At 41.8% G+C, this 23,938-nt stretch overlaps 2 protein-coding genes across 10 annotated transcripts in view; one reads left to right on the top strand and one right to left on the bottom strand.

Annotated features, from left to right (window-relative positions):
* Grsf1 (G-rich RNA sequence binding factor 1) overlaps window positions 1-13,258 on the top strand; it is a 16,525-nt gene extending 3,267 nt beyond the window's left edge. For both annotated transcript variants that reach the window (XM_031342962.1, XM_031342964.1), the window contains exons 3-10: window positions 529-684; window positions 1,448-1,591; window positions 2,312-2,447; window positions 6,856-7,037; window positions 8,367-8,488; window positions 9,279-9,414; window positions 9,948-10,023; window positions 12,052-13,258. In XM_031342962.1, coding sequence (XP_031198822.1) covers window positions 529-684; window positions 1,448-1,591; window positions 2,312-2,447; window positions 6,856-7,037; window positions 8,367-8,488; window positions 9,279-9,414; window positions 9,948-9,997 — 926 coding nt within the window. In that variant the 3' untranslated portion in view covers window positions 9,998-10,023; window positions 12,052-13,258. The remainder of the gene's footprint in view (window positions 1-528; window positions 685-1,447; window positions 1,592-2,311; window positions 2,448-6,855; window positions 7,038-8,366; window positions 8,489-9,278; window positions 9,415-9,947; window positions 10,024-12,051) is intronic.
* Window positions 13,259-21,105: 7,847 nt separating this feature from the next.
* Window positions 21,106-23,938, bottom strand: part of Rufy3 (RUN and FYVE domain containing 3) — a 73,740-nt gene continuing 70,907 nt past the window's right edge. For all 8 annotated transcript variants that reach the window (XM_031342947.1, XM_031342948.1, XM_031342949.1 and 5 more), the window contains one exon: window positions 21,106-22,473. In XM_031342947.1, the coding sequence (XP_031198807.1) occupies window positions 22,330-22,473 (144 nt within the window). In that variant the 3' untranslated portion in view covers window positions 21,106-22,329. The remainder of the gene's footprint in view (window positions 22,474-23,938) is intronic.

The following is a 23,938-nucleotide window of genomic DNA, read 5'->3' as shown; positions in this document are numbered from 1 at the left end:
CCAGGCTGGCCTCAAACTCAGAGATCTGCCTGCCTCTGCCTCCTGAGTGCTGGGATTAAAGGTGTATGGCTCCTATCTTTTTCTACTTGGAACATTTTTAGACTGCCACCTTCATTAGCATTTGGATGGTTTCAGTGCCTGAGTTTATGTACAGAATCTGGGAGAAGTTGGGGGAGGAGAAATAATAAGTATATTTGAAAACTGAAGAATTCAGTAAGCATTTTTTCTTTTCTTTTCTCTTTGTTTTTTTTCTTTTTCTTTTTTTCTTTTTCTTTTTCTTTTTTTTTTGTTTTTTGGTTTTTTTGAGACAGGGTTTCTCTGTGTAGCCCTGTCTGTCCTGGAACTCACTCTGTAGACCAGGCTGGCTTCAAACTCAGAAATCCGCCTGCCTCTGCCTCCCAAGTGCTGGGATTAAAAGCCTGTGCCACCACTGCCCAGCAGCATTTTTTGGTTCCTGCATTGTTGTGATGCGTAAAATTGACAAAACTTTGACTTCCGTGTTAAATGACTTTAATCATACATTTTTAGATTGCAGAATCCGAAACAGTGAGAATGGAGTACATTTCCTCCTAAACAGAGATGGGAAACGGAGGGGTGATGCCTTAATTGAGATGGAGTCTGAGCAGGATGTACAGAAGGCCTTAGAAAAGCACCGGATGTACATGGGGCAGCGCTATGTGGAAGGTGTGTGCGCTCAGGGTCTGACTTTGGGGTCTTTAGACTTTAAACTTTTCAAGGCAGTTGTGATATAATCTTTAACAATGGTACAGTAGTTAAATGTTATACATCTTAAAGATCTTAACTTACTATTAGAATTAGGTTTCATTATAGCATTTTTCAAACAAGATTTTAGATTTTACAAAATTTTATTATTTTACAGCTTGTCAAAGTGAAGTGTGTGTGTATGTGTGTGTGTGTATAAGTGTAATATGGATATGAGTGCTAGGGCCCTCATGGTGGCAGGTATCACACACATTCCTTGCACCTGGAGTTAGCAGGTTGTGAGCTACCTGATCTAGTTGCTGGAAACCAAATTTGGATCCTCTTAGAAAAGCCATCTATCTGTTCAGCTCTGCTCTGTTGGTTTTGGTTATGTGTGTGTATGTTTACATATGATATTCGTGGGAAGGCTCATGGGAGGGTCCACATGGGGATACCAGAGGACAACTCTCGGAAGTTGTCTTTCCTTCTGATGTGGGATCTATCACATTTGAACTGCTGAACAGTCTCCCTGGCTCAATTTCAGTTTTTAAATCTATAGAATAAAGTATTGCCTAATTCTGTCTTAAAGTTTTGAGGATTACATAGTTTATGCATGGAGCACAGTATATATTCAATGAGTGTTACTTGTTAAATTCTTGATAGGAATTCACAAAGATTAAAACTATAATGTTTGAATTCAAGCAGTAGTGTATTTATCTTTGTATGTGTGTGCTTTCCATTGTAGTGTATGAAATAAACAACGAAGATGTGGATGCCTTAATGAAGAGCCTGCAGGTCAAGCCTTCGCCTGTGCTCAGTGATGGTGTGGTCCGCCTGAGAGGACTTCCGTACAGCTGCAATGAAAAGGACATCGTGGACTTCTTTGCAGGTGGGTGGCAGTGACGTCGAGTTTGGACTTATAGTTTCTTCCTATCATTATTCTTCCTTTTGTACCTCTGAAGTGTTTCAGTCTTTCAGGCAGATCCTTCGGGATGTCAACCTTCACAAGAGTTTCATAATATTTGTTAAACTATGAAGAAATTGTTTTCTTAAAATAGTGGTCACATTTCTCCAAGACAGTAATTATTTACATGACTTAAAACCATCTGGGCTGGGGATGTAGTTTAGTTTGTGGAATGCTTGCTTAGCATTCACAGAGCCCTGTATTAGATCCCAGTACCACATAAACTGTGTATGGCTGTTCACACCTATAATCCCAGCACCAGGGGGAGATGAGGTTAGAGATCTGTCACCACATAAGGCTTTTATGTGGATACTGGAGATCTAAATCAGAAGAAGAATCATTATCTAACTTCTGCCTACAAAATATGCCTGTCAGTAACTATGCTTGTTTAAAAACTGTCTCCCCCTTCCCTTCCCCAAAAAGACTAAGGAAAACTTTGAGAGAGGTACACTATATATTTGTAACATTCTCCAGGCTCCTAACAAGCACCTAGATTTTAGTTACATAATGATTGTTTGTCCTTGAACTTGGATAGCTTTGAAGTTGGCACATAGTATCTAAATGTTGTAGTGCGTGACTAAACTTAAGTCCAATGAAGAAAGCTCTTGTTGGCAGCACTAATTTGTAAATTTTTTTGTATCCTAGGACTGAATATAGTAGACATTACTTTTGTGATGGACTATAGAGGGAGAAGAAAAACAGGGGAAGCCTATGTACAGTTTGAAGAACCAGAAATGGCCAACCAAGCGCTTCTGAAGCACCGGGAAGAAATTGGTAACCGGTGAGTGAGCAGCTGCTGCAGAGGTGTCAGGCCATTTTGATGAGTGCATTGTACTATTGCTGTCATGTTATCCAAACATGTTAAACTAGGGAACACTACAGTGAGCCACAGATGCTCAGTATTCAAATTAATGGCTCTCATATGTTGACTTCTAAGTGAAAGGTAGTCCTATAAAATCCAAGTTTCTCTGTGTTTGGTTTTTTAGTATGGTTTCTAAAGTAATTTTCTTTCAGCTGGGCAGTGGTGGTGCATGCCTTTAATCCCAGCACTTGGGAGGCAGAGGCAGGCGAATTTCTGAGTTCGAGGCCAGCCTGGTCTACAGAGTGAGTTCCAGGACAGCCAGGGCTACACAGAGAAACTCTGTCTTGAAAAACCAAAAAAAAAAAAAAAATTCTTTCATAACCACAGTATTTTCATGTCTAACAAAATTAGCACTATCTTTCTGTCTGTAGCTGCCCATAATCACATTTTTTCCATCTGTAACAAAAATCTTTATAATTGAATTGTGTGAACTAGAATCCAAGAAGTTCATACTGTACTTTTGATATATTACTAATTTTATTAATCTAGAGCACATCTACTGTCTTTTTAAATCCCTCTCTGTTTTACGTGTGTTTGTGTGCAATGTATTCATGTGCGTGCATGTCATAGGTATGCTTGTCCACCCTTCTATGCATATGTGGAGGCTGGAGGCCAGAAGTTAACAGTCTCTCTCCACCTATTTATTTGAGATGGGTCTCATTGAAGCCGAGCTTGCAGAGTAGCTTGACTAGTGGCCACAGTCCTTGGGGTCCGCCTGCCTCCTCCCTCCTCCCTTCCAGCTCAGAGGTTAAGGATCTGTCACCACATCTGGCTTTTATGTGCATCTGAAGATTCAAACTCAGAGCCTATGTGTATGCAGCCAGCACTTAACCACCTGAACTTTCTCCCTAGCTCCATCCCTCTCTTTTTAAAATTGTGATTGGCTTTTGAAGAAGTTAGGTCAGCTGTCTTGTACACTGACATATGAGTACTATCATATTAGAGAGTATGTAATGAGGTAGGAGATCCTGTCTACATATTAGAGTGTATGTAATCTGGTAGGAGATCACGTTTATATCAGAGTACGTGTAGTGAGGTAGATGTGTGTTTTAGGTTCACTTTTGCAGATCTAGTAAAAATACATACTTTTAAATCAGAAGTAAACGTTCTGCTGTGTTCCTTAGAATTCCTTTTAGATGTACATAAATTTTTCTCACATGTGCCTAATATCCAGAACAGTCAGAAGAGGATGTTAGATGCCCTGGGACTGGAGTGGGGTTCTCGAGAGCCACCTGGGTGGCTGGTGCTGGGAAATGAACTAGGGCCCTGTGTAAGAACAAGTGCTCTTAACTGCTGAGCCTTCTTCAGTCTAACTGCTGAGCTGTCTCCAGTCTGTTTTGTTGCCTTTTACTTAGCTCCTTTTAAAATTAAAACCAAAAGAAGCCTTTTCAAAGCTAGTGTATTTCAGGATCCTCTTTTTTTCTTTGTAAGATCCATTTATTCATGTATTTTATGTGTATGGGTGCTCTGTCTTCATGGCACATCAGAAGAGAGCATCAGAGCCCATTAGTATGTACTTAGTGGCTCTTGAACTCAGGACCTCTGGAAGAGCATTCAAGTGCTCTTAACCACTGAGCCATCTCTCCTGCCCTCGGGATCCTCTTAAAGAATTGATTCAAAGTTCCTTGGGTTCTTGGGTTCTTTTGGGCACAGGTTTTTTTGTTTTGTTTTGCTTTGTTGTTTTTTAGGATTGATTTATTTTTATTTTATGTGTGTGGATGGTTTACCTGCATGAATGTGTGTGTACCACATGTGTGCTTCTTGTTAGACATGGAGGAACTGGGGTTATAAATGGTTGTCAGCCACTATGTAGGTGCTGGGAATTGAACTTGGCTCCTCTGCAAGAGCAAGTGTCTTAAACACTGGCACAAGGGTTTTCTGTGTAGCCTAGACTGGCCTGGACCTTGCTAAATGGATGAAGCTAGCCTCAAATATGCCATCCTCCTGCCTTTGCCTACTGAATATTATCTGTGTGTTAGCACTGCTGTCACTCAAAGAAGTGGTGTTCTTCTTAGTTGTCTGTCTTTCCTGGGGTTTTACAGATTGAACCCAGGGCTTTGAGCATGCTAGTGGAGGTGCTTCAGCAGTGAGCTGAACTCAAGGTTCACTTACTGTGTATCCCAGGCTGGCCTTGAATTCGAGTTAACTTAAAGGAAGTTTTATTACATATTTGTGTCTCTGTGTTCATTTGTGTACACACATGTGCCAGAGCTTGTCTGTCAGAGGACAGCTAGGACAACATGGAAGAGCTGGTTCTCTTGTTCCACCATGTGTGTTCTGGAATCACATCAGCAGGCCGTTACCCACTGGGCTATCTCCATGGCCCCTGAACTTGATCTGTAGCCCAGGCTGGCCTGAACCTCTCATCTTCTTGTTTCCACCCCCAACTCCTGGGATTATAGTTATGTGTCAATGTGCCTGATAGTATTTATGATAATTTTTAAATTTCTCATTAGCCAATTAGTTAAGTTCTGGAGAAGTTCTTCATAGCTTTTAGTGTTTTGTATAGATTTGACTATGCAAAATTAACTGTAAGCCCTTGAGATTGTTAGTTGTGGAAATACAAGGACTGCTTTCATTAGTCCACTTTCATTACTATAAGAAATAGGGCATGCCCACTTTATAAAATAATAAAGGTTATTTAGTTCCAAGTTTTAGATGCTTAAAAGTCCAGTGTGGTGAGGTTTTGGAATCCAGCCCCTCACAACTTTCCCTGGGAATGCTGGCCAAGAGCAGTTTAGTGTGGGGATAAAAAAAATCCCATTGTGTGTTGGGAGGGACAGCTTAGCAGGTTAAAGTGTTTACTCACTAGCTTGACTACCTGCAAACTTGAATTTAATCCCCTAACTCATGTCAAGGTGGAAGGAGAAAACAGATTCCACCAAGTTATTCTCTGACTTCTACACATACGTTAATACTTATATATATTCACACAATAATAATAAAATTTAAAAAGATACATCCTGAGGAAGGAAGCCATATAATGACTCAGGTTATGGTCAGACTGACAGCTTTCTGGAAGACCCATGTGTGCCCTTCCATGGTCAAGCCCACACTTACCAAAAGCTCCCACTGGCCTCTTCTGTTCATGGCTCCACAGTGTCCCCCATTACTTTTACCATGGGATTCAATTTCTCATCCAAGAACCTTCTGAGGACAAATAGCAGAGCTTGGGAGATTTTCTTTATTTCTGTTCTGAGACAGGCTCTCACTGTAGCTCAAGCTGGCATAGAATTCACTGTGCAGCCTCCTCTGGCCTTGAACTTTTGAGTAAGCACCCTTCCAGTGTGTGCTGCCATGTATGCATCCGTGCCTGGTTACCATGTCCAACTTCCAGATTACTTTGTGTGTGTGTGTGTGTACACACTTAACTTTAGTTGTTCTCATGAAGCAAAAGAATAGTATTACAGAGCTGGAGAGATGACTCAGTGGTTAAGAGCACTGACTGCTCTTCCGAAGGTCCTGAGTTCGGATCCCAGCATCCACATGGTGGCTCACAACCACCCGTAATGAGATCTGATGCCCTCTTCTGGTGTGTCTAAAGACAGCTACAGTGAATTATGCCGAAGCGAGCAGGGCTGGAGAGGTCCTGAGTTCAATTCACAACAGCTACATACATGATGGCTCAGAGCCATCTATACAGCTACAGTGTACTCATACACATAAAAAATAAAATAAATCTTTTAAAAAAATCATATACATAAACCATACATAAGTGATATTTTGGGGCAAAAGTCTTTTTTTTTTTTTTTTGGTTTTTTGAGACAGGGTTTCTCTGTGTAGCCCTGGTTGTCCTGGAACTTATTCTGTAGACCAGGCTAGCCTCAAACTCAGAAATCCACCTGCCTCTGCCTCCCAAGTGCTGGGATCAAAGGTGTATGCCACCACCGCCCGGCAGGGGGCAAAAGTCTTAATGACTAAAATTAGGATGTTGACCTATCTGCTGAAAGAACATTCTCGTAAAGTAATGTGTAGATGGACTTTTTATTCTTGCCCTCGTCTTTGAATATCCATGTTTTATAAGCTATGGAAATATAATATATCTGAATATTTTAATTTTTAAAAAAAAATTGGAGTGAGTGTGTATGTGCATGCATGAATGCATATCTGTATTCAGGTGCCTCAAGACCCCAGAAGGGGATGCTGAATTCTCCTGTGTTGGAGCTGTAGGGGATTGCAAGCTGCCCCATGTGAGTGCTGGGAACTGAGCAGTGTTCTTAACTGCTGAGCCAGCTCTCTACTCACACAGACCTAATTATTAAGTTTGCCCTATACAGTCTTTAAGTTACTTTATATTGTCTATGACTTCTCATTTTGTTTGTTTTAGATACATAGAGATATTTCCAAGCAGAAGGAATGAAGTTCGAACACACGTTGGATCTCATAAAGGAAAGAAAATGACATCTCCTACTAGTAAATATATAACTGAACCAGAAGTGGTATTTGAGGAACATGAAGTAAATGAAGATATTCGGCCTATGACAGCTTTTGAAAGTGATAAAGAGATAGGTAATGTCTCTTCTGAAGATTGCCTTGTACCTTTAGGTTATTTTTGTTAAAACTGTTTTCATGGCTAGCTTGTGTGAAATTGTGAGGTTCAGAACAGGGGGATTGAGTTAAATATTGAATATGAGTAGAGAATGTGCTTTATATACACAAAGGTTTAATTATTATGTTTCTAAATAAGAAAAGTTGTATGTATATTGTGTGCATTATCTATATGAGTCCACTTGGCCATATACATGTGTGGATGTCAGGACAACATGCAGAGTTGGTTCTCTCCCAGGTGACCCAGGAATAGAACTTAACATCATCAGTGTTGGCTGCATTTACTAACTAACTGAACAATCCTGACTGACCCGTTGTTTGTTTTTTAAGTTATTGTGCTTAAATTTATAATTGGTGTATGCGTGTCTATACAATGTGCTAGTTCTGTGGAGGCCAAATAGCTTCTGTAGAGCTGGAGTTACAAGCAGTTGTGAGCCGCCAGAACGGGGTGCTGGGAACTGAACTCAGGTCCTCAGAGAAGTGCATATACATGCCAGAGCTAGTAGCTCATCCTCAGCTAGAGTAGTACATGCTAACCACTGAGCTGTCTCCCCGGTCCTCTTTATTAGTTTGTGTTACTATTATTTGTGGGGTGTGTGTGTGTGTATTTATCTGTGTATCACGTACCTTTAGAGGCCAGAAGAGGCCATCAGATAGGGAGCTCCCTATATGGTTGTAAGGTACCACGTAGTTGAGAATGGAACAGCCACCTCCACTTACTGGCCGACTGGGCCACTCCAGCAGGCACCCCTTATTTCTCTTTGTCCGTGGCCATTCTGTAGACTATTTCAAAGGCTAGTAGTACAAATGTAAGAAAGCAGAGTAAAATGCCAGTGCGTGGCTAAAGTGGGAAATGACTCAGACAGAGAGAGCGGGTATATGAACTAAGGAATTTTGTTTGCTTCTGGATTTAATTCTTTCTTTGGGATCTTTGGAATTTGGAAATGCTTACAAACCCACTCTGGGCTATCCTGACACCGAATTTGCTATCTTTTAGTTTTTTAGTAGGAGACAGTTCCTCCTATTTTGCAATTTAATTAGTGGTCACTTTATTGTCTAGTCACATTGAGATAAATTCTTCATTTGGGAATGGTTTGAGGTCCTAAGTGCTTTTAATGGCTGTTCAGGTGAAGCTGGTAAGTAGCAGAGATTTCAGGTTTTGGCCTTTAAGCCCATACACTCTGGTTCAAGATGAATTGAGGACTTTGACTTAAAGGTCATATCTAATTATAATTTGCTAATAGCTCTGAAAGCTTTGTGTCCTTGACAGTGTTTTTTGTTCTTCTTCAGAATTGCCTAAGGAGATGTCAGAAAAACTTCCAGAGGCTGTTGATTTTGGAACTATGCCTTCCCTGCATTTTGTCCACATGAGAGGATTGCCTTTCCAAGCCAATGCCCAAGACATTATAAATGTGTGTGGCAGTAAAACTTCATTTCCATAGGGTTGAGCAATCTAAAGTGGGACGTGGATTAATTGGAAGGATGTTGGGAAACTGTTTCTGCAATTTCCTTTTAGCCAGCATCTCCCTTCTTGCCGAAGCTTGCTCCATCCTCTGTGGTGCATGATTTACACAGGACCGGTGGGGAGCCCAGGAGTTTGAGGGCACCTTGGCAGAGTGTAGACCCTCTCACTTCAAAAAAGTGTGCCTTTGTATTATTATATTAGAAAGCAAATACATAAGGGTTTTATGGAGCCAGTAGTAAGGTGGAGATTTAGTAATCAGGATAAGGTAGTTTGATCTGTGGGCTGCCAGTACAGAGCAGCTATTGCATGTTCTGTGACAGTGTCCTGATGCTCCCGCCACAAGTTGAAGGTGCACTGCACACAACTGAACCTAGCTCAGCGACTGACTCTAGAGTAATGATTGTTCTCAAGGTTGACTGGGAATTTTGTTTTGCTGCCCTTGGCAACATCTTTTAAAAACTATTGTGTGCAATCTGGGGGGAGAGATGGTAGGAAGGGGTGTGTGTGTGTGTGCATGGCATGTGTATGGAGGTCAGAGGTCACCCAACAGGGGTCAGACTTCTGGGGATTAAACCCAGGTATTGGGCTTGGGATGGGCACATGCCTTTACTTGCTGAGTCATCTCACAGGCCATTTTTCCAGCATCATGACCCAGTATACCACTGTGTATTACTAGCTAGGGAAAAGAGGGGAAAAGCTACAGTTTATAATTGAGTTGTTTGTTTGACCTCATTTAGTTCTTTGCTCCACTGAAGCCTGTGAGAATCACCATGGAATACAGCTCCAGTGGGAAGGCCACTGGAGAAGCTGACGTGCACTTTGACACCCATGAGGATGCTGTTGCAGCCATGCTCAAGGATCGGTCCCATGTTCGTAAGTCAGGCCCACTGTTTTCCTGCCATGTTGTTTTGTTTATGCATGTATTTGGGAATCCCCCTAAAATTTTGTCCTTTGGCAAATTGCATTCTTTTTAGTACTACTAACTTGAAGGTAAAAAGATCAAAATTTGTCTGATAATTTTGCATATTTATATTTCTGTCTAGCTTTTTGTTTTTGTTTTTTTTTTAATTTTATGTATTTGGTTAGCCTGAGGATGTCTCACTTTGTAGTCCAGACCAGTTTTAAATCTCTTTCCTTAGACTCCTGTGCACCAGGATTATAGGTGTAGGCCAGCACACTCATTTTGAGATAGACACTATTATCTGGGCTGATCTCAAACTAAAGGGGCATAAGCAATCTTCTGCTTCAGTTCCGACTAGCTGGAGACTTGGCTGTGTGCTACCACACCTATGTTTTTATTTAATTAGAGAAAGCTTAAAGGATCTGTGCTGCTGGCTGAAGTATGATTAAAAGGGGCTTTAATGTTTTTCAGATTTTGCAAAACTAACTTTTTTTTAAATATTCAGAACATAGGTATATTGAGCTGTTCCTAAATTCATGTCCTAAGGGAAAATAAGACTTCAACAGACCCCAGAAAATAAGGTAATTAAACTACAACTGTGAAAAAACTTGCAGTAATTAATAATCAACTCAGTAATTGGTAATATGGTAGAAACCATTCTCTGTAACTGGACTTTTAGCTACTTTGTGTGTTTTTTTCTTCCACTCTTTTCCACCCTTTCAACCCCCCCAACATTATTAGATAGAAGAGAAAGATCCCTGAATCTTTCTTTTTGTTTCTTCTTCTTCAACCACAACTAATATCAATCAGCAACCAACTCTCCCAAACCACCAGTGGCCATCAACCAACAGCCAGTCTGCGCGGTCCTAGAGTTTACATACCCTCTGAAACAGTCCCAGAATTCCAAATGTCATGTAGCTGCAGACACTATCTGCAGCTGGCAAAATCACGCCCTTGCTAGAGCACGAGGCAAAGCATAGTCAATGGCTATGGAAAATCTGGAACAGCCTCATATCTGAGATTAAAACAAAAACAAGTTCTTATAAATATTTCTGTGTTTTTTTAAAGAAACCAAAATGCCAAATTTGTCATTACAGTTTTCTTTCCAGTAAAGACCAAAACAGTGGTTGTCAATCATCAATATAAAATATTTCTTAGAAATGTGATTATGCAGTGGCTTTAAACATCATCCTCACATCAAGCTATATGGCTAAACTAATTGAATAATTACTTTTCATAGCTGTAATCTTAACACAGAAAATATATTTTACATTAGCTTTTCATTCCTTTAAAACGTAAGTACATTTCCTCAGTTGTAAGGTATGTACACACCCATAAGTTTTTTTAATTTCATACTTGAGTACTATACTGACATCTTTTCTACTCTTCCTTTATTTGTTACACACACGCACGTGCACACACACACATGCAGTCTCTACTTTTTCCCCAATCCACTCTGTCTACCCGAGTCCTTATAGTGTGGCCTGTGTATTTGTTAGAGCTGAGCATCTGAGATTGGACATCCTATCCGAGGTCTCATCCCTAGAGAAAACTGGCTCACCCTTTCATCAGCAGTCGATTGCCTGTTGCTCTTGATCTAGGGTAGAGCCTTGTGAATTGTCCTGTCTGTTGACATGTCTTCTGCTGTTGTCATGACACAGGCCTTGCGTAGGCAAACATTGTGCTGAGACTTCCTTCATGCAGCCATCCCTCTCCCTTCTAGAAGATACTCACAGCAGGGTGCTGAGCCTCTGGCTCTTGTCCTTTTCTCACTCCTCTGAAGAGATACTGCCTGAGCCAGAGGTGGGGCTTGTGTTGCACCTGTATCAGTTGGGCCAGCCACCCACACTTGTATTCTTTGCATTTTGCCAGCTGTGGTCACTGTAATAGTCTCCTGCAGGAAGCTTCTCTGGTGGGGGGAAGCACTATACTAACATGGGTCGTCACTGAGTCAGAGTTAATTTGGTGCTGCTTGATTTTTCCAATGTCCTTTTTTTTTAGTGTTTGTTTTGGCTTTTTGAAAAAGAGTTTGTTATATAGTCTGAGCTGTCCTTGAACTTTTAATCCTCGAAACTCAATGTCTTAAGTGCTGGGTTACAGGCATGTACACTGTACCTGGCAGTAAAATAGGTTTCCATCTTAAGTACACGGTGTGATAGCTAGGTTAACTTACCTGCAGCATTGTGCTAAATTTCTTGATATTCTCATATAAATATAAAGTGCCTTTTTTCTTTTATGTTGTATTTCAATATATTGTATGACAGTCATTTTTCTGAAAGTAGTGATGGATTCTTTAAGGAACTTAGCTGTTTTGAAAACACAGGTAATATAATTTTGGAGATAAAGCTCCAATATATTATAGCTGTTAAACATGTAATATTAGCTCCGTTTCTGCAAAATATATTTTTGTGCTCATTTTTGGGCCTATCCCAGGCTGTGCACATACACTAATACCTAACTAATTTTTCTTACCTACATTAATTGATTTGTGGGTTAATTTGCCCTAAATGAAGGAGGAGCTGAATTTTCATTTGAAGTGATGTGGGAAGACATGTAGACATCTTTCATTGTGAGTCAAGACATAACACTTTTTTGTTTGTTATTTTCAGGATGAAGCAGAAAGAATCTCATTTGCACATCTCTCTGGGACGTGGGATAAAAACATGCAATTGATTGGCAGCAACTGCTGGAGGAAGGATCTGTGCATCTTAGGGCTGTGTTTAGACTGAGAAAGCTTCACTTTGGGATTATGAAATAAGCTACAAATTTAAAATTCTGTTTAAACAGGATGTGATTGAGAAAGTCTGGTGTGTGCTTTAGTTTTCTGTCCTAGAGGATATATTACAGATGAAAGATGATGTTTCCATCCAGTGCTGCTCCTTAGATCCTTACTCTCGCTTGTTGTTGCCTAGGATTGAGAGCTCTGATGTAAAACTCATGGAATAAATTAATGGTGTATTTTACCAAACACTCACCAAAGCAGCAGAAGGTTTCAGAACTTTAATAAGCCAGTCTGATTTGGTCAAATAGTTTTTCACTTTATCTGTATCTACTTAGGGATAGAAGTTTTTAAACACAGCCGGCCACGGGTAGTGAGTGTAAGCGGTCACTCTGCAGTTATGTCTTTAGGAACACCTTGCCTCCCTAAGCCTGCCCTGAAGGCATTTGATGCTGTGCCTGTCTGTCTGTCTGTCTGTGTCTTGGAAGTCTAGGCTTCCTTCCCTTTCCTTTTTTTGGACAGATCTTAAGGCTATTAGGTTTGAAATTGTAATGTGACATATCAAAGCAGTCCAGACTGGTAAGGACATTAATAGCTTCACTTGAATTGAACCAGCTCTAGATAGGGGAAAAACAATCTAAGTCTCCTCATTCGCTTTTCCAGTGGGGTAGCCATCCTATATTTTAGAACAAGTAGGGGTGCCTTGCTTAAATAAAACTAGCATTTAATGTATAATTGTGTGGAGGGTCTATGGATAGAGCTGTATTTCTCTCACATTGTGGCAGCATCTTCTGCTTTAATACTAAATAGCTTGTTATTTAAATATTGGACAAAATGGCTGGCTTCAAAAATAGTCATTAATAAACTTAACTTTATGTATACCTGTGTAGAAGAATCAAAGTTCTGTATATTTTCTTTACCTTGTTCCTATTCTCAGGGTGACAGCTGCCACCAAGAGATAGTAAATCTCAGTTTTCAGATTAAATTTTCTGAGCTTTCAGAGGTGGTAACCTGGAAGAGACGTGTACATAACCACATGTGATTACCAGCTAAGGGGCAAAATTACTGTCCTGTAGACAATAAATGGTTTGTTTCAAGTGGGAAATTACCTAAGAGTGTTTGTTACTAGGATGTAAGAGTCAACTTATTTTTTATTTATCAAATCCTGATGTATTAATATGAGAAGAGATGGTTTCCAGGTGTGTGAAAAAAAATCAGTAAAAAAGTGGCTTAGAGTTGGGTGTGGACGCATGTAAGCTTTTAATCCCTGCACAGCGGAGGCAGAAGTGGGCAAATCTCTGTAAGTTTGAGGCCAGAATGATCTACATGTTGAGTTTTAGGCCAACCAGGGCTACATAGTGAGACTGTATCTCAAAAACAAAAACAAAACAAAGACAAGCCACGGCTTAATGAGCTTAACAATTTACTACTTAGATGGAGATGTTTTCGTAAGTAGTTGACCGGACCATGAGAGTTGGCGTCTAGAGCTATGTATCTATTAGGGTGTGAACTTTCTCTCTTCCACAGCTGGTCTCTAATTTGCTGTGGGAAAGATCTGTAGGTGTGTTGGCATTAAGTGCTCTGCTTTGGGTAGGCTTGAAGGGATGTATCATGCGTCTCTGTACAAAGAAAGTTGTAACACTGGGAAATTATGAACTGACATTCTCTCTTCAGGATTTCTCATAACTTAGGCCACTGAATTAGTGATTGCTGACAGGTGTAGTTACTGGAAAAGAATCACATAATTGAATAAAAGCTTACTTATAATCGTAGCACTCAGAAAGCTGAGGCTGGAGGATCACAAATTAGAATTCAGTGTGAGCTACGAAAGAGAAATCTTGTGCCCTAAACTCCTAACTTTAAGAAAAAACATGAAACAGGGTTGGGGTGTGGGCAGGGGGTCTGTGGTCTTCTACTCTGCCTGACAAAGGAGCTGCAAGGGAGGAAAATGGAAGCAAGTGATGAAGAGACCGAAGCGCCGTGTCTGTCCCCCTGTGGCTGAGATGCTGAAGCTTCTGCCATGTGGGAGGGGACAGTCCTCACAGTGGCACTGTGGGAGAGGGGAAGGAGTGAAGCCACCATGTGTGGGTGACACACCACGACCCTGCTCACTGGTCAGCACAGCGGTCATTCCTGTTAGCATTCTCTGCCCTCAGCAGGGTCAGCAGGATTCATCTGGAGTTTTTTTTTTTCTACTTGGCATCATATTCTATAATTTAATACACTATTTTAAGTTTGTGAGACTATCTGGGAATGGGAAGGAACTTAGTGATGGTAGTGTGAAGTTCAGGTTCCACAGGCTTTGGCACTAGGACTTCTCTGATGTATAAATACTGATTTTAGATAGGAAAGTATTTTTATAAGCTAGGTAGGGGATAAAGTGACTATAAGCTATACTGTGGTCTGTGTGGGCATGTTTTCAACTTGGCGTGAGTGCTGTGGGGTGTGCTAGCTCGGTAGAAAGCCAGGGGCTTCTTTGTAAAGAAGCCTGGCTGCACTGTTGTATTCCCAGCTTGGTGGATGAGTGTCGGGTGACTGCGTTCATGGTTGGCTTGGGGGTTTTTAAACTCTTTTAATAGGATGTTTAGTGTTTTTGTCTGAATTCCAGTTCAGTAATGGCATTACATGTCTATACTGCCTCTGTATATTATCTTACAAGTTTGTCTAGATTTTTGCCCAAGTTTAAAATTGTTTTTTACTGGAGGTTAGGTGATAGGAAGATTTCAATCTAAAGTCTTGATATGAAAAGAATGGAGGGTATTTGCTTGTTTTGTTTTGTTTTAGAAAAGAGCAGTTAAAGGGTGTGCACTGATCAATCACTCTGCTTCCTATTTAATATACTAGCTACCTAGTTCTCAGGCTTTCCCATCATCAGCTTCTCTGGCAAACTGATTTTTATTGTGTTTATAAACAAATACTAGACATGTTTTCATTTAAATTAGTTACCCAGTATTGGTTTTGTTTTATTTGCATGTATGCGTGCATGTAGGTGTGTGTACTTCATGTACAATGGTATGTATAGATCAGAAGGCAACTCCGACCTATGTATGACTCATCCTGTGGTGGGATCCAGATAGTGAACTCCAGCTGTGAGGTTTGTGCAGCAAGTGCTCTTACCTGTGGCAGGAGCTTTTGGGAGCTCCTGCTTGGGGTTTAATAATGAAGACAGGGAGACATGTTTGTAGTATAAACCTGTTAGCCTTTTTGCTGGGGGCAGTCTCCTCAGCTAGCCAGCTAGACTCCCCAAGAGTCCCCTGTACCAGTCTTGACCTGTGCTCAGCTCACTGCTCTTCCCTGCTCTCCTTCCAGTTGTGCCTGTCCCAGGTCCAGCCTCAGGCTCCTTTAATTGTTACACAAAGGCACCTTTAGCACCTCTTCCAGAGTACCAAAGCCTCTTTCCTGGATCTAGGGCTTGTCTTGAAAGACTCAACTATACAAACTTGGTTTGCTAGGCCTGAGGCTCAGAGACTCCTTCAAAAGAATAATCTCAAAGTCTTGGCTAACAATCCCTGACAAAGGGCTACTTGAGAGCCCTTTCAGAGTGGTGCTATCACTCCAGTTCCTGTTGGATACAGCAGTTCTGCTACAGAGCCAGCTACCAGCCTGGTTATTTTATAGCTATATTAAAAAGAAAATCTCGTTTTCTGTATAATGTAGAGGTGTGTAATGTAATATGTCCTGTACTGATGATCATGTTTAAATTGCTTCTGATGTTTTGCTGTTAAAATGCTGAAGTGAAGTACCTTCTTCAAATGTGTCGTTTTCATAGACCTAAATTTCTCTGGGGTAAGTGGCTAGGTAGCGTGCATGTGTAGTGCACATCTCAAAGTTCTCATGGACCGCAGTGGACCTGCAAGTCTTTCCCCACAGCCTTGTCAACAGGCTGCAATCTCTGCAAGCCTGGTGCCCAGAATATGCCCTGTTACATTACAGTGTCTCGCCACCGTTAAAGCATTTCTTTTTCTGTGAAGTATCTTAGTAGCTTCCCTCCATTTTTCTTCTTCTTAAAATAAACCTTCACTATGGACAATCACTTCATGTGGCCATGTTACCAGTTTATAGTCAACACTGTCATGTATATACAGTCCTGTCCACTAATTTTTTTTTTTTTTTTTTTTTTGAGACGGGGTTTCTCTGTGTAGCCCTGGCTGTCCTGGAACTCACTCTGTAGACCAGGCTGGCCTCGAACTAAAAAATCCGCATGCCACTGCCTCTCAAGTGCTTGGATTAAAGGTGTGTGCCACCACTTCCTGACCTTTTTTAAGAGCTAGTGTGTCTGCCAGGCTTGGCATATGCCTTTAATCACAGCACTCAAGAGGCTGAGGCAAGATCATGAGTCCACGGCCAGCCTGAGCTACACAGTGAGACCCTGTCTTGGTACAAACTAAACAAGAAATGGAGTCTGCTGCCTCCCAAGTCCCCAAGCTAAAGCGATTCTCCTGTGTCACTCTTGAGGAGCTGGAACTCTAGGCCTATACCATACTGTCTCTTGGCATCTTTTTTCCTCCCCATTTTAAAACCCTACATAACAGTTCATTTGCATGAGTTTCAGTAAGCATTTCTTTTAAAGGAAACTTTAGAAGATTGCTTCCTAAAAATCTAGTTATCCGAAATGTAAAATTAAAAGCTTTGAGCCAAGACTAAACAGTCCTCACCATGGTGGTCATTGTGCCTGCTTTGCCCCGAAATTTTTTTTTTCCAAATGAAAATTTAAAGCAGTCTTGGCATTTGAGCCGCCACTATGCTCTGTACACAAGCACTGGGCTGCTACCAGCAACACTGCTGTAGCCTGTCATTCTGGCCCACCCAGCAGTCTTTCTCCAAGGACACTAATCAGTTCTTTACCTCCTCAGCATTTATGTTAACTAGCTTTCTTGAAGGAGAAGTTACAAGCAGGTGGCACAGACCAGTGCAGCCTTTGGTGGGTTGCTCGTGGTTGTTAGTGTTAGGAGCTGTGGCAGTACTCTGCTTTTCCCTAGTCAGCCGTCGCCCATGTGCCTGCCAGTCAAGCAGTCAGGTGCAGCTGGGACATCTGGCTCATACATTGCTTTTGTTTATTCCAGAACTTAATGCAGCTCACTCAAGTGTGTACCCTGCTGCAGTGTCCCACAGTGTGACATGCTGGTCTGAGTGCCCCACAGTGTCACTTGTTATGTGGGCAGTTAGTGGAATAAAGTTGCTAGAGTATGAGTAAGCCACTTTGTGCACCTTCACTTTATTACCTTTGTGATTAGACTATCTCAAGGCATAAGACTGATTACCTTAAATTTTATTAGATGCTGGCATACCTTTTTCCAAAGTGTCATCCTGTTTTTCTTGTCTTTTGTGCGCATGTTTGAGAGTCCGCAGGCCAAAAGATTTTTTTGTTTGTTTGTTTTTTTTGAGATAGCGTTTCTCTATGTAGCCTTGGTTGTCCTGGAACTCACTCTGTAGACCAGGCTGGCCTCAGACTTGAGATCCTCTTTCCTCTGCCTTCTAGGATGAAAGGCATTTGCACCACTGCCTGGCTTCCAACTTTTTTGAAACAGTTTCTCCCACCGAGTCTAGAGCATCCTGGTTGCTAGACTCGCTGGCTGATAAGCTCCCAGGGATTCTCCTGGCTTCTTTTCTAGTGCTAGAATTAGAGGCGTATACTGCCACACCTGATCCATACCCAAGTTTTAAAATGGCTTCTGGGGTTCCAAACTTAGGTCCCCTTGTTTGGGGGGGCATGCACTTCACTGAGTGGGCATTGCCCAAACCTGTTATTTTTATTTCCTTTTTATTGATAAAATCTTTCATACAGTACATCCTGATTAGTTTCTCCTCTCTCAACTCCCAAATTCTCCCCACTTCTCCACCTATCCAAGTCACACTCTTTTTGTCTTTTTTATTGAACACAAACAGGGATCTGCAAAATTATAAAAACTAGATTATAAATCAGAACAGAAAACACAGAAATACCTAGAGAAAATGTACAAGAAACATAGACACCGAGACTCACATCCATGAACATAGATATCCTATAAAAAACATCTATAAGGGTTTCAAGGTGAGATTAAAAAGCAAACAAAAAGCCAAACAAAACTTCCAGAACACTATTGAGTTTGTTTAGTGTTGGCCATCTACTGCTGAGCATGGCAAGGTGGAGGGAGGGAGCTCCCTTAAGTGTGGCAATAGAGTGAGACTCTTGGAGAATATTGTTTCTCTTACAAGTAGCTATCAGCTACTTGTTGGAGAGTTTGTGGGTTAGGGATGGGACCTTGTGTCTACGTCCCCTCAAAACAGGACCCCATCTGGTTTAGGCTTGTGCAGGCCACATGCATGCTGCCATGGTCTCCCTGAGTTTGTGATAGGTTTTTCCCATCTGTTGATTATTCTTTGAAGATAAGTTTAATATCTGTATACTGTACTGAGCTTTCTGGTCACCGATTTCTTTTTGATGTTTACTGGAGTTTGATCTTTTTTCTTTTGTTTTCAAGACAGGGTTTTTATGTGTAGCCCTTGAACTCAGAGATCCACCTGCTTCTGCCTCTTGAGTGCTGGGGTTGAAGGCATGTGCCACTACTAGTCACCTGAGTTTGGTCTTTAATAACACTCATGCTCTAGTTTGTTCTTCGTGAATGTTGCTTTTGAGAAGGGTCTACTGAGCTGGTTTCAGATTTGTTATCCTGCCTTCAGCTTCTGAGCACTAGGATTTCAGGCGTGCGCTGTCACCACCAGGGGCAATGAATTCTATTGCCTTTTGTTTCTGTTTTGTATCATCTTATCAAGGCATCTTAATGAAGTGATTCCAAAGACACTTGGTGGTGAGCTGGGATGGCTAGAGCCAGGGTCTGTTACTGGGGAGAAATTTTGCCCGGAAGGTATTAACTGGGATATGTCCAACGCAGCAAGTAGTGGGGGACAGCAGTCATAATTTGAAGCCTCAGGCAAACTTCCAAAGGCTATGATCACTGGTGTGGTGGTACATGCCTTTAGACGGGCAGGGCTACACGAAAAGGCCCTGGGAAGGTGGAGGAGGAGGAGGAAGGAAGAAAAGAGAAGGAAGAAGGAAGAGGAAGAAAGGAAGAGGAGAAGCAGCAGCAGCAAGGTCTTGGGTATGTGGGGTTTTTCGTTTTTGTTTTTTTTGGTTTTTTGAGACAGGGTTTCTCTGTGTAGCCCTGGCTGTCCTGGAACTCATTCTGTAGACCAGGCTGACCCTGAACTCAGAAATCCGCCTGCCTCTGCCTCCCAAGTGCTGGAATTAAAGGCCAAGTGCGCCACCACTGCCGGCAGTATGTGGCATTTTATTGGGGTTTTGATTTGTAGCTCTGTTATTGATAATGAGCTTCACATGTACATTGGACATTGGTGTACCTTTTGAGAAATGCCCTTCCAAGTAGGTTGCCGCACTTTTCTCATTTAAATACATGTGTTCTGGATATCAATCCTTAACCAAATGTCTTGGTTAGGGTTACTATTTCTGTACACCACCATCACCAAAATCACCTGAAAGAATGGGTTTCTTTCAGTCACACTTCCACATAACAGTTCATCATTGAAAGCAGTTAGGGCCAGGACTCGGGACAGGGCAGAACCCCGAGGCAGGAGCTGATGCAGAGGCCATGGAGAATTGGTGCTCACTGGCTTGCTCAACCTTTCTTAGAGCACTCAGGACCACAAGCCCAGGGGTGACACCATACTCAGTGGGTGCAGCCTCCTGCATCAGCCACTGAGAAAATGCCCTACAGACCAATCTTATGGGAGCATTTTCTCAATCCCTCCTCTCATGACTACAGCATGTGTCAAACTGACATAAAACTAGCCTCCACACTCATATTTTCTCTTTTGGGGTATCTATGCTGGATTTGCACTTGATCATCTGCTTTTCCCTATTGAACTGCTGGGATTATAGGCATACAGCCACATGCACAAGTAAACAGAACACCATGAGGCTCTTCCTCTAGGTCTTCCATGTAGGCCTTGGTAGCTCCTCTGTTGATACGAGAGTCCAGTTTTCCCAACACTTGTGATGAATACCCTGGGCACTCTTCTCAGATATGTGGCTTTGTATATAAAGGTTTATTTCTAGGCTGTCTATGCTTTATGGCCGTAACATTTTGACTTGGTTACTGTAGTTTTAAGCACTTAAATCAATTATGTGACCTCTGAATTTATACTTTTATAGTTGATTGAGTAGGGAGTTCCTTGAAATAGAAATTTTAATAAAGTTTTTTCCCATTTCTGCAGAAAAACTGGATTTTTTTTTAAAGGATCTTCCTATGCATGTCAGGCCCTTGAATTTGTGATTCCTCTGTAAATTGGCTTTAAATGTTGGGCCTGGCTCCTGCAGTGTTTTGGTGGTGATGTGTTTTATGTTTTAGCTTATGAACACATGGTGTCTTTTCATGTGGAAGATCCTGTGGTTTGTACTGTGTAAGTTCTTGCCTTTAGTGATCTCACCTTCATTTGGTCGATGCTGTTGTTAAATGTTAGGAAGCAGTTTTTAAGGAGATTCCCTAGGGATAATTATATATTTGCTCAAAGGACGGGAGTATAAAGTAACACCCACAAATCTTTGGGGCTGCATACAAAGGTAAAATGACCTCACTAAGTGTTTACTTTTCCTTGTACCTTTGTGCTATGCAATAGCCACCTTACTTCACACTAATTAGAACTTTTGATAATTTTGTCCCTAAAACTGCTAGCTCCTATAGGTGACCAAAACTAATATGAACAAAGGATTAAAAAATGTTTAAGCAAAAAAAGAAAAATGGGTGAAGGCTCAGTGGTTAAGAGCACTGGCTGCTCTCACAGGGACAGAGGTTTGGTTCCCAGCATCCTAGAGCAGCTCCCAGCTGTCTCTAACTCTGCTGTGTGGGCACTGTATGGACATGTGCACAGATGCACAGAGGCAGAACTCATTCACGTAAAAACACTTTTACATTTTTTTTCAAAGAGAAAAGACAACCAACACAACAGGTTAGAATTACTAATTTTATTTCCCCCTAACTTTAACTCTTAAATTTGAGTTTCACCAGCAAGTCAGACTTCTGAAATAATGTCTTTCCCAGGTTTTAATCCTTTTCAGGAGACAGGATGTCACTATTTTTACCCCAGAATTCCAAACCTGCATAGACTCATGTTTTCCCAAGTCTTAACTGGAATCAGACAATCCAGATATGCAACTATACAACATAGTCCTTGTAACTAAATCATTTCTTCCAATCTTTTATTCAGTGTACTTCCAATTTTCCGCAAGGGTTTGTCACAAAGATGTTTGAACATTGTCCTTTCTGAGAGCCCTGCCGTGGCTTCTGATCTGTAGTTCAGAATATGGACTCCTCATCAGCTTAACAGTTACGTGAGTGCTGTGCTATCCTCAGCCATTAGCAAAGCAGACTTGGTATTATGTAGACCTGGCTTAGCTTTACTTTAATCTTCTACTTGCAAGACAAGCCCTGTCTTTGAAATGTCTTACGGTCCTTTATGACTCAAGAGGGAGGCACAGGGCAGGACACTTGGCTTGCCCTGTGAGAGGGATTCTGAAAAGTGCACATACTTATTCTGGAGCCATTTGGTGGGAAGCAACTGATGTTCTTGTTAACATAAAGAAAACTCTTATAAGTACAACAAAACAAAATCATCTGGTTCTGAAGTTATATTGCATTATTAATACATTCAAAATTTATATTCTTCTTGATTCCTTTCCCTGAGATTGGGTTCACAGTTTGGTAAAGAGGTAGGTCCTGAGAGCTGAGAGGACACTGTCTAGCAGTACCAAGCAGCACTTGATATTTTTATCTCCCTTAACATTCAGGTTGTCTCTCAGAATGCAAATGTAATGCTTCCTTTTGGCAGTGGAGAGCGACCTCACACTGGCTTGGCAGCACTTCTCCTCAGCTACAGCCCAGCTTTATCACTTCATAAAAATAAAAATGCCCAAAGGTATGCTTATAAATTCTCCAAGATGGGCTGGTTTAGGTGTTGAAGGGAAAGGCTCAGCAACTTTTATTTACACACTCAATAGAGAAGATGGACAAAGGTCAGAGCACCTCCACGCTCTGCTTTCCCCAGACTGACCTGCTTTATTTCTATCTCTCCTACCAACTATGGTTGGTTCTAAGGACTCGGTCCCAGAGCGTCTTCTGTCTAACACATGCAGAGGCCTGGCATCAACACTCTGGCCTGGTCTTGGCCTTCAGTCTCAGGGTGGGCTGGTGGAATACTGCTTTATCAGCTGCTCATGACAAGAATTACACACTCGCTCAGGCTTGATGCTTGAAGGAAGTGGCAGTTCGTTTTTCGTGCAGGCGTTACAGAAGGTTCCTCTGCAGTTTTTACATGTGTTCTGCAAGAGGGTAAGATTAGGAGAGAATCACAAGAACAAGCTAAGGCCAGAAAGGGTCAAATAAGGAACTGCTCAATACATAATCAAGTCCGGAATGGCTGCTGTGTGCCAAATGGCCCTGACCAGACAGGTCACAAGGGAGCACAAGGTCCGCTATTTGATCTAAATGAAGTAGCACGGGTGTCCCAGAATCAAGAAAACAGAGTGTTCAGTCTCTGGAGTACACTTCATACTTTTGATCCCTACTTTTGGGTAGAGTAATTCTAAATTTTAGCAAATATCTTAGCATACCAAAACTAAATACGGTAGTGAGCTACCAATGTTTGGAGGAGCCAAATCTTAAAATGTGTTCAATATCAGCTCAGCTCTCAGAGCACCAGCAAGCTTACTGCTTCTCTTTGGTGCTCCATGAGCACTTCTGGGCTGCTTCATGCATCCGTTTCTAGGGAAGCTACTCTCCATAAACATTCTGAACCTTCAGCAACCAAGCAATGTGTTGCTACAGAAGGGCCATCAGGGCACCCGCAACGATCCCACAGCAGCTCTGCATTAAAGGCTTCAGAGAATGACTCCAGCAAACTTTCTTCTGTTTTGGAACATTTATGAATTTCTAACCATGTTCACTTGCTACATGGTTCAGCTAATCTGCTAGAAGCATACTATAATTTTGTTAGGATTCAGCATGATGTAATCCAGAATTTGGGCACATTTCTTATAACTCTTCAAGTACCTGTTTGAGATATTCCTTTGCACCTAACACCTCGAGCATCTCTGGGCATATTTGATGCTGAGGATACTGCTGTTAACAAGTGCCAGTCTCAGCCATCAGGGACATCTGTTCTTTCTGATCTAGCCTTTCCTTGACCTACTCTGACTGGACAGGGGCCTCTTGGGAGAGCTCCTCTCCTCTCCTTTCCTCTCCCAGCACACAGCAGCCTAAAGAATGAGCCAAAGGCTAGGACTTGAGTGCAGCAGTCTGCTTTCTTAGTGCTCTTCAGGATAATGTGCTGTAGCCTTGGGCTGGGCTGTGGCTCAGGGTAAAGCATTTGCCTAGTGTATGCCAGGAGCTAGATTCAATCAGAACAAAACAAAACAAAACACAGACTTAGGGCAGGCCTGTGGTATACGGTGCAATGTTAGTACTTGAGGCACAGACAGAAAGAGCACAAGTTTGGTGATGGTCCAGGCTATACAGCCAGTCCCAGGCCATCTGGACCACACAAGGGCCAGGGCTTAAGGGCTCACTGAAAAACTGAGGGTCTGGAACCCATGGCTGGAGAACAGATGAGACTCTGAGCTGTTCTCTGACCTCCTAAAGACCACCACCACTGCATGTGGGCAATATCCCTCCCTCCCTGCCCTTCCCCTCTTACATAGTTATAATAAAAAGTAAAATCAAAAGCCAGGCAGTGGTGGCGCACACCTTTAATCCCAGCACTTGGGAGGCAGAGGCAGGCAGATTTCT

The sequence above is a fragment of the Mastomys coucha genome, unplaced genomic scaffold (genome assembly GCF_008632895.1).
Source record: "Mastomys coucha isolate ucsf_1 unplaced genomic scaffold, UCSF_Mcou_1 pScaffold22, whole genome shotgun sequence".
Classification (NCBI taxonomy): domain Eukaryota; kingdom Metazoa; phylum Chordata; class Mammalia; order Rodentia; family Muridae; genus Mastomys; species Mastomys coucha.
Note: the sequence above shows the minus strand (reverse complement) of the source record. Positions and strands in the feature narration are given on the sequence as shown.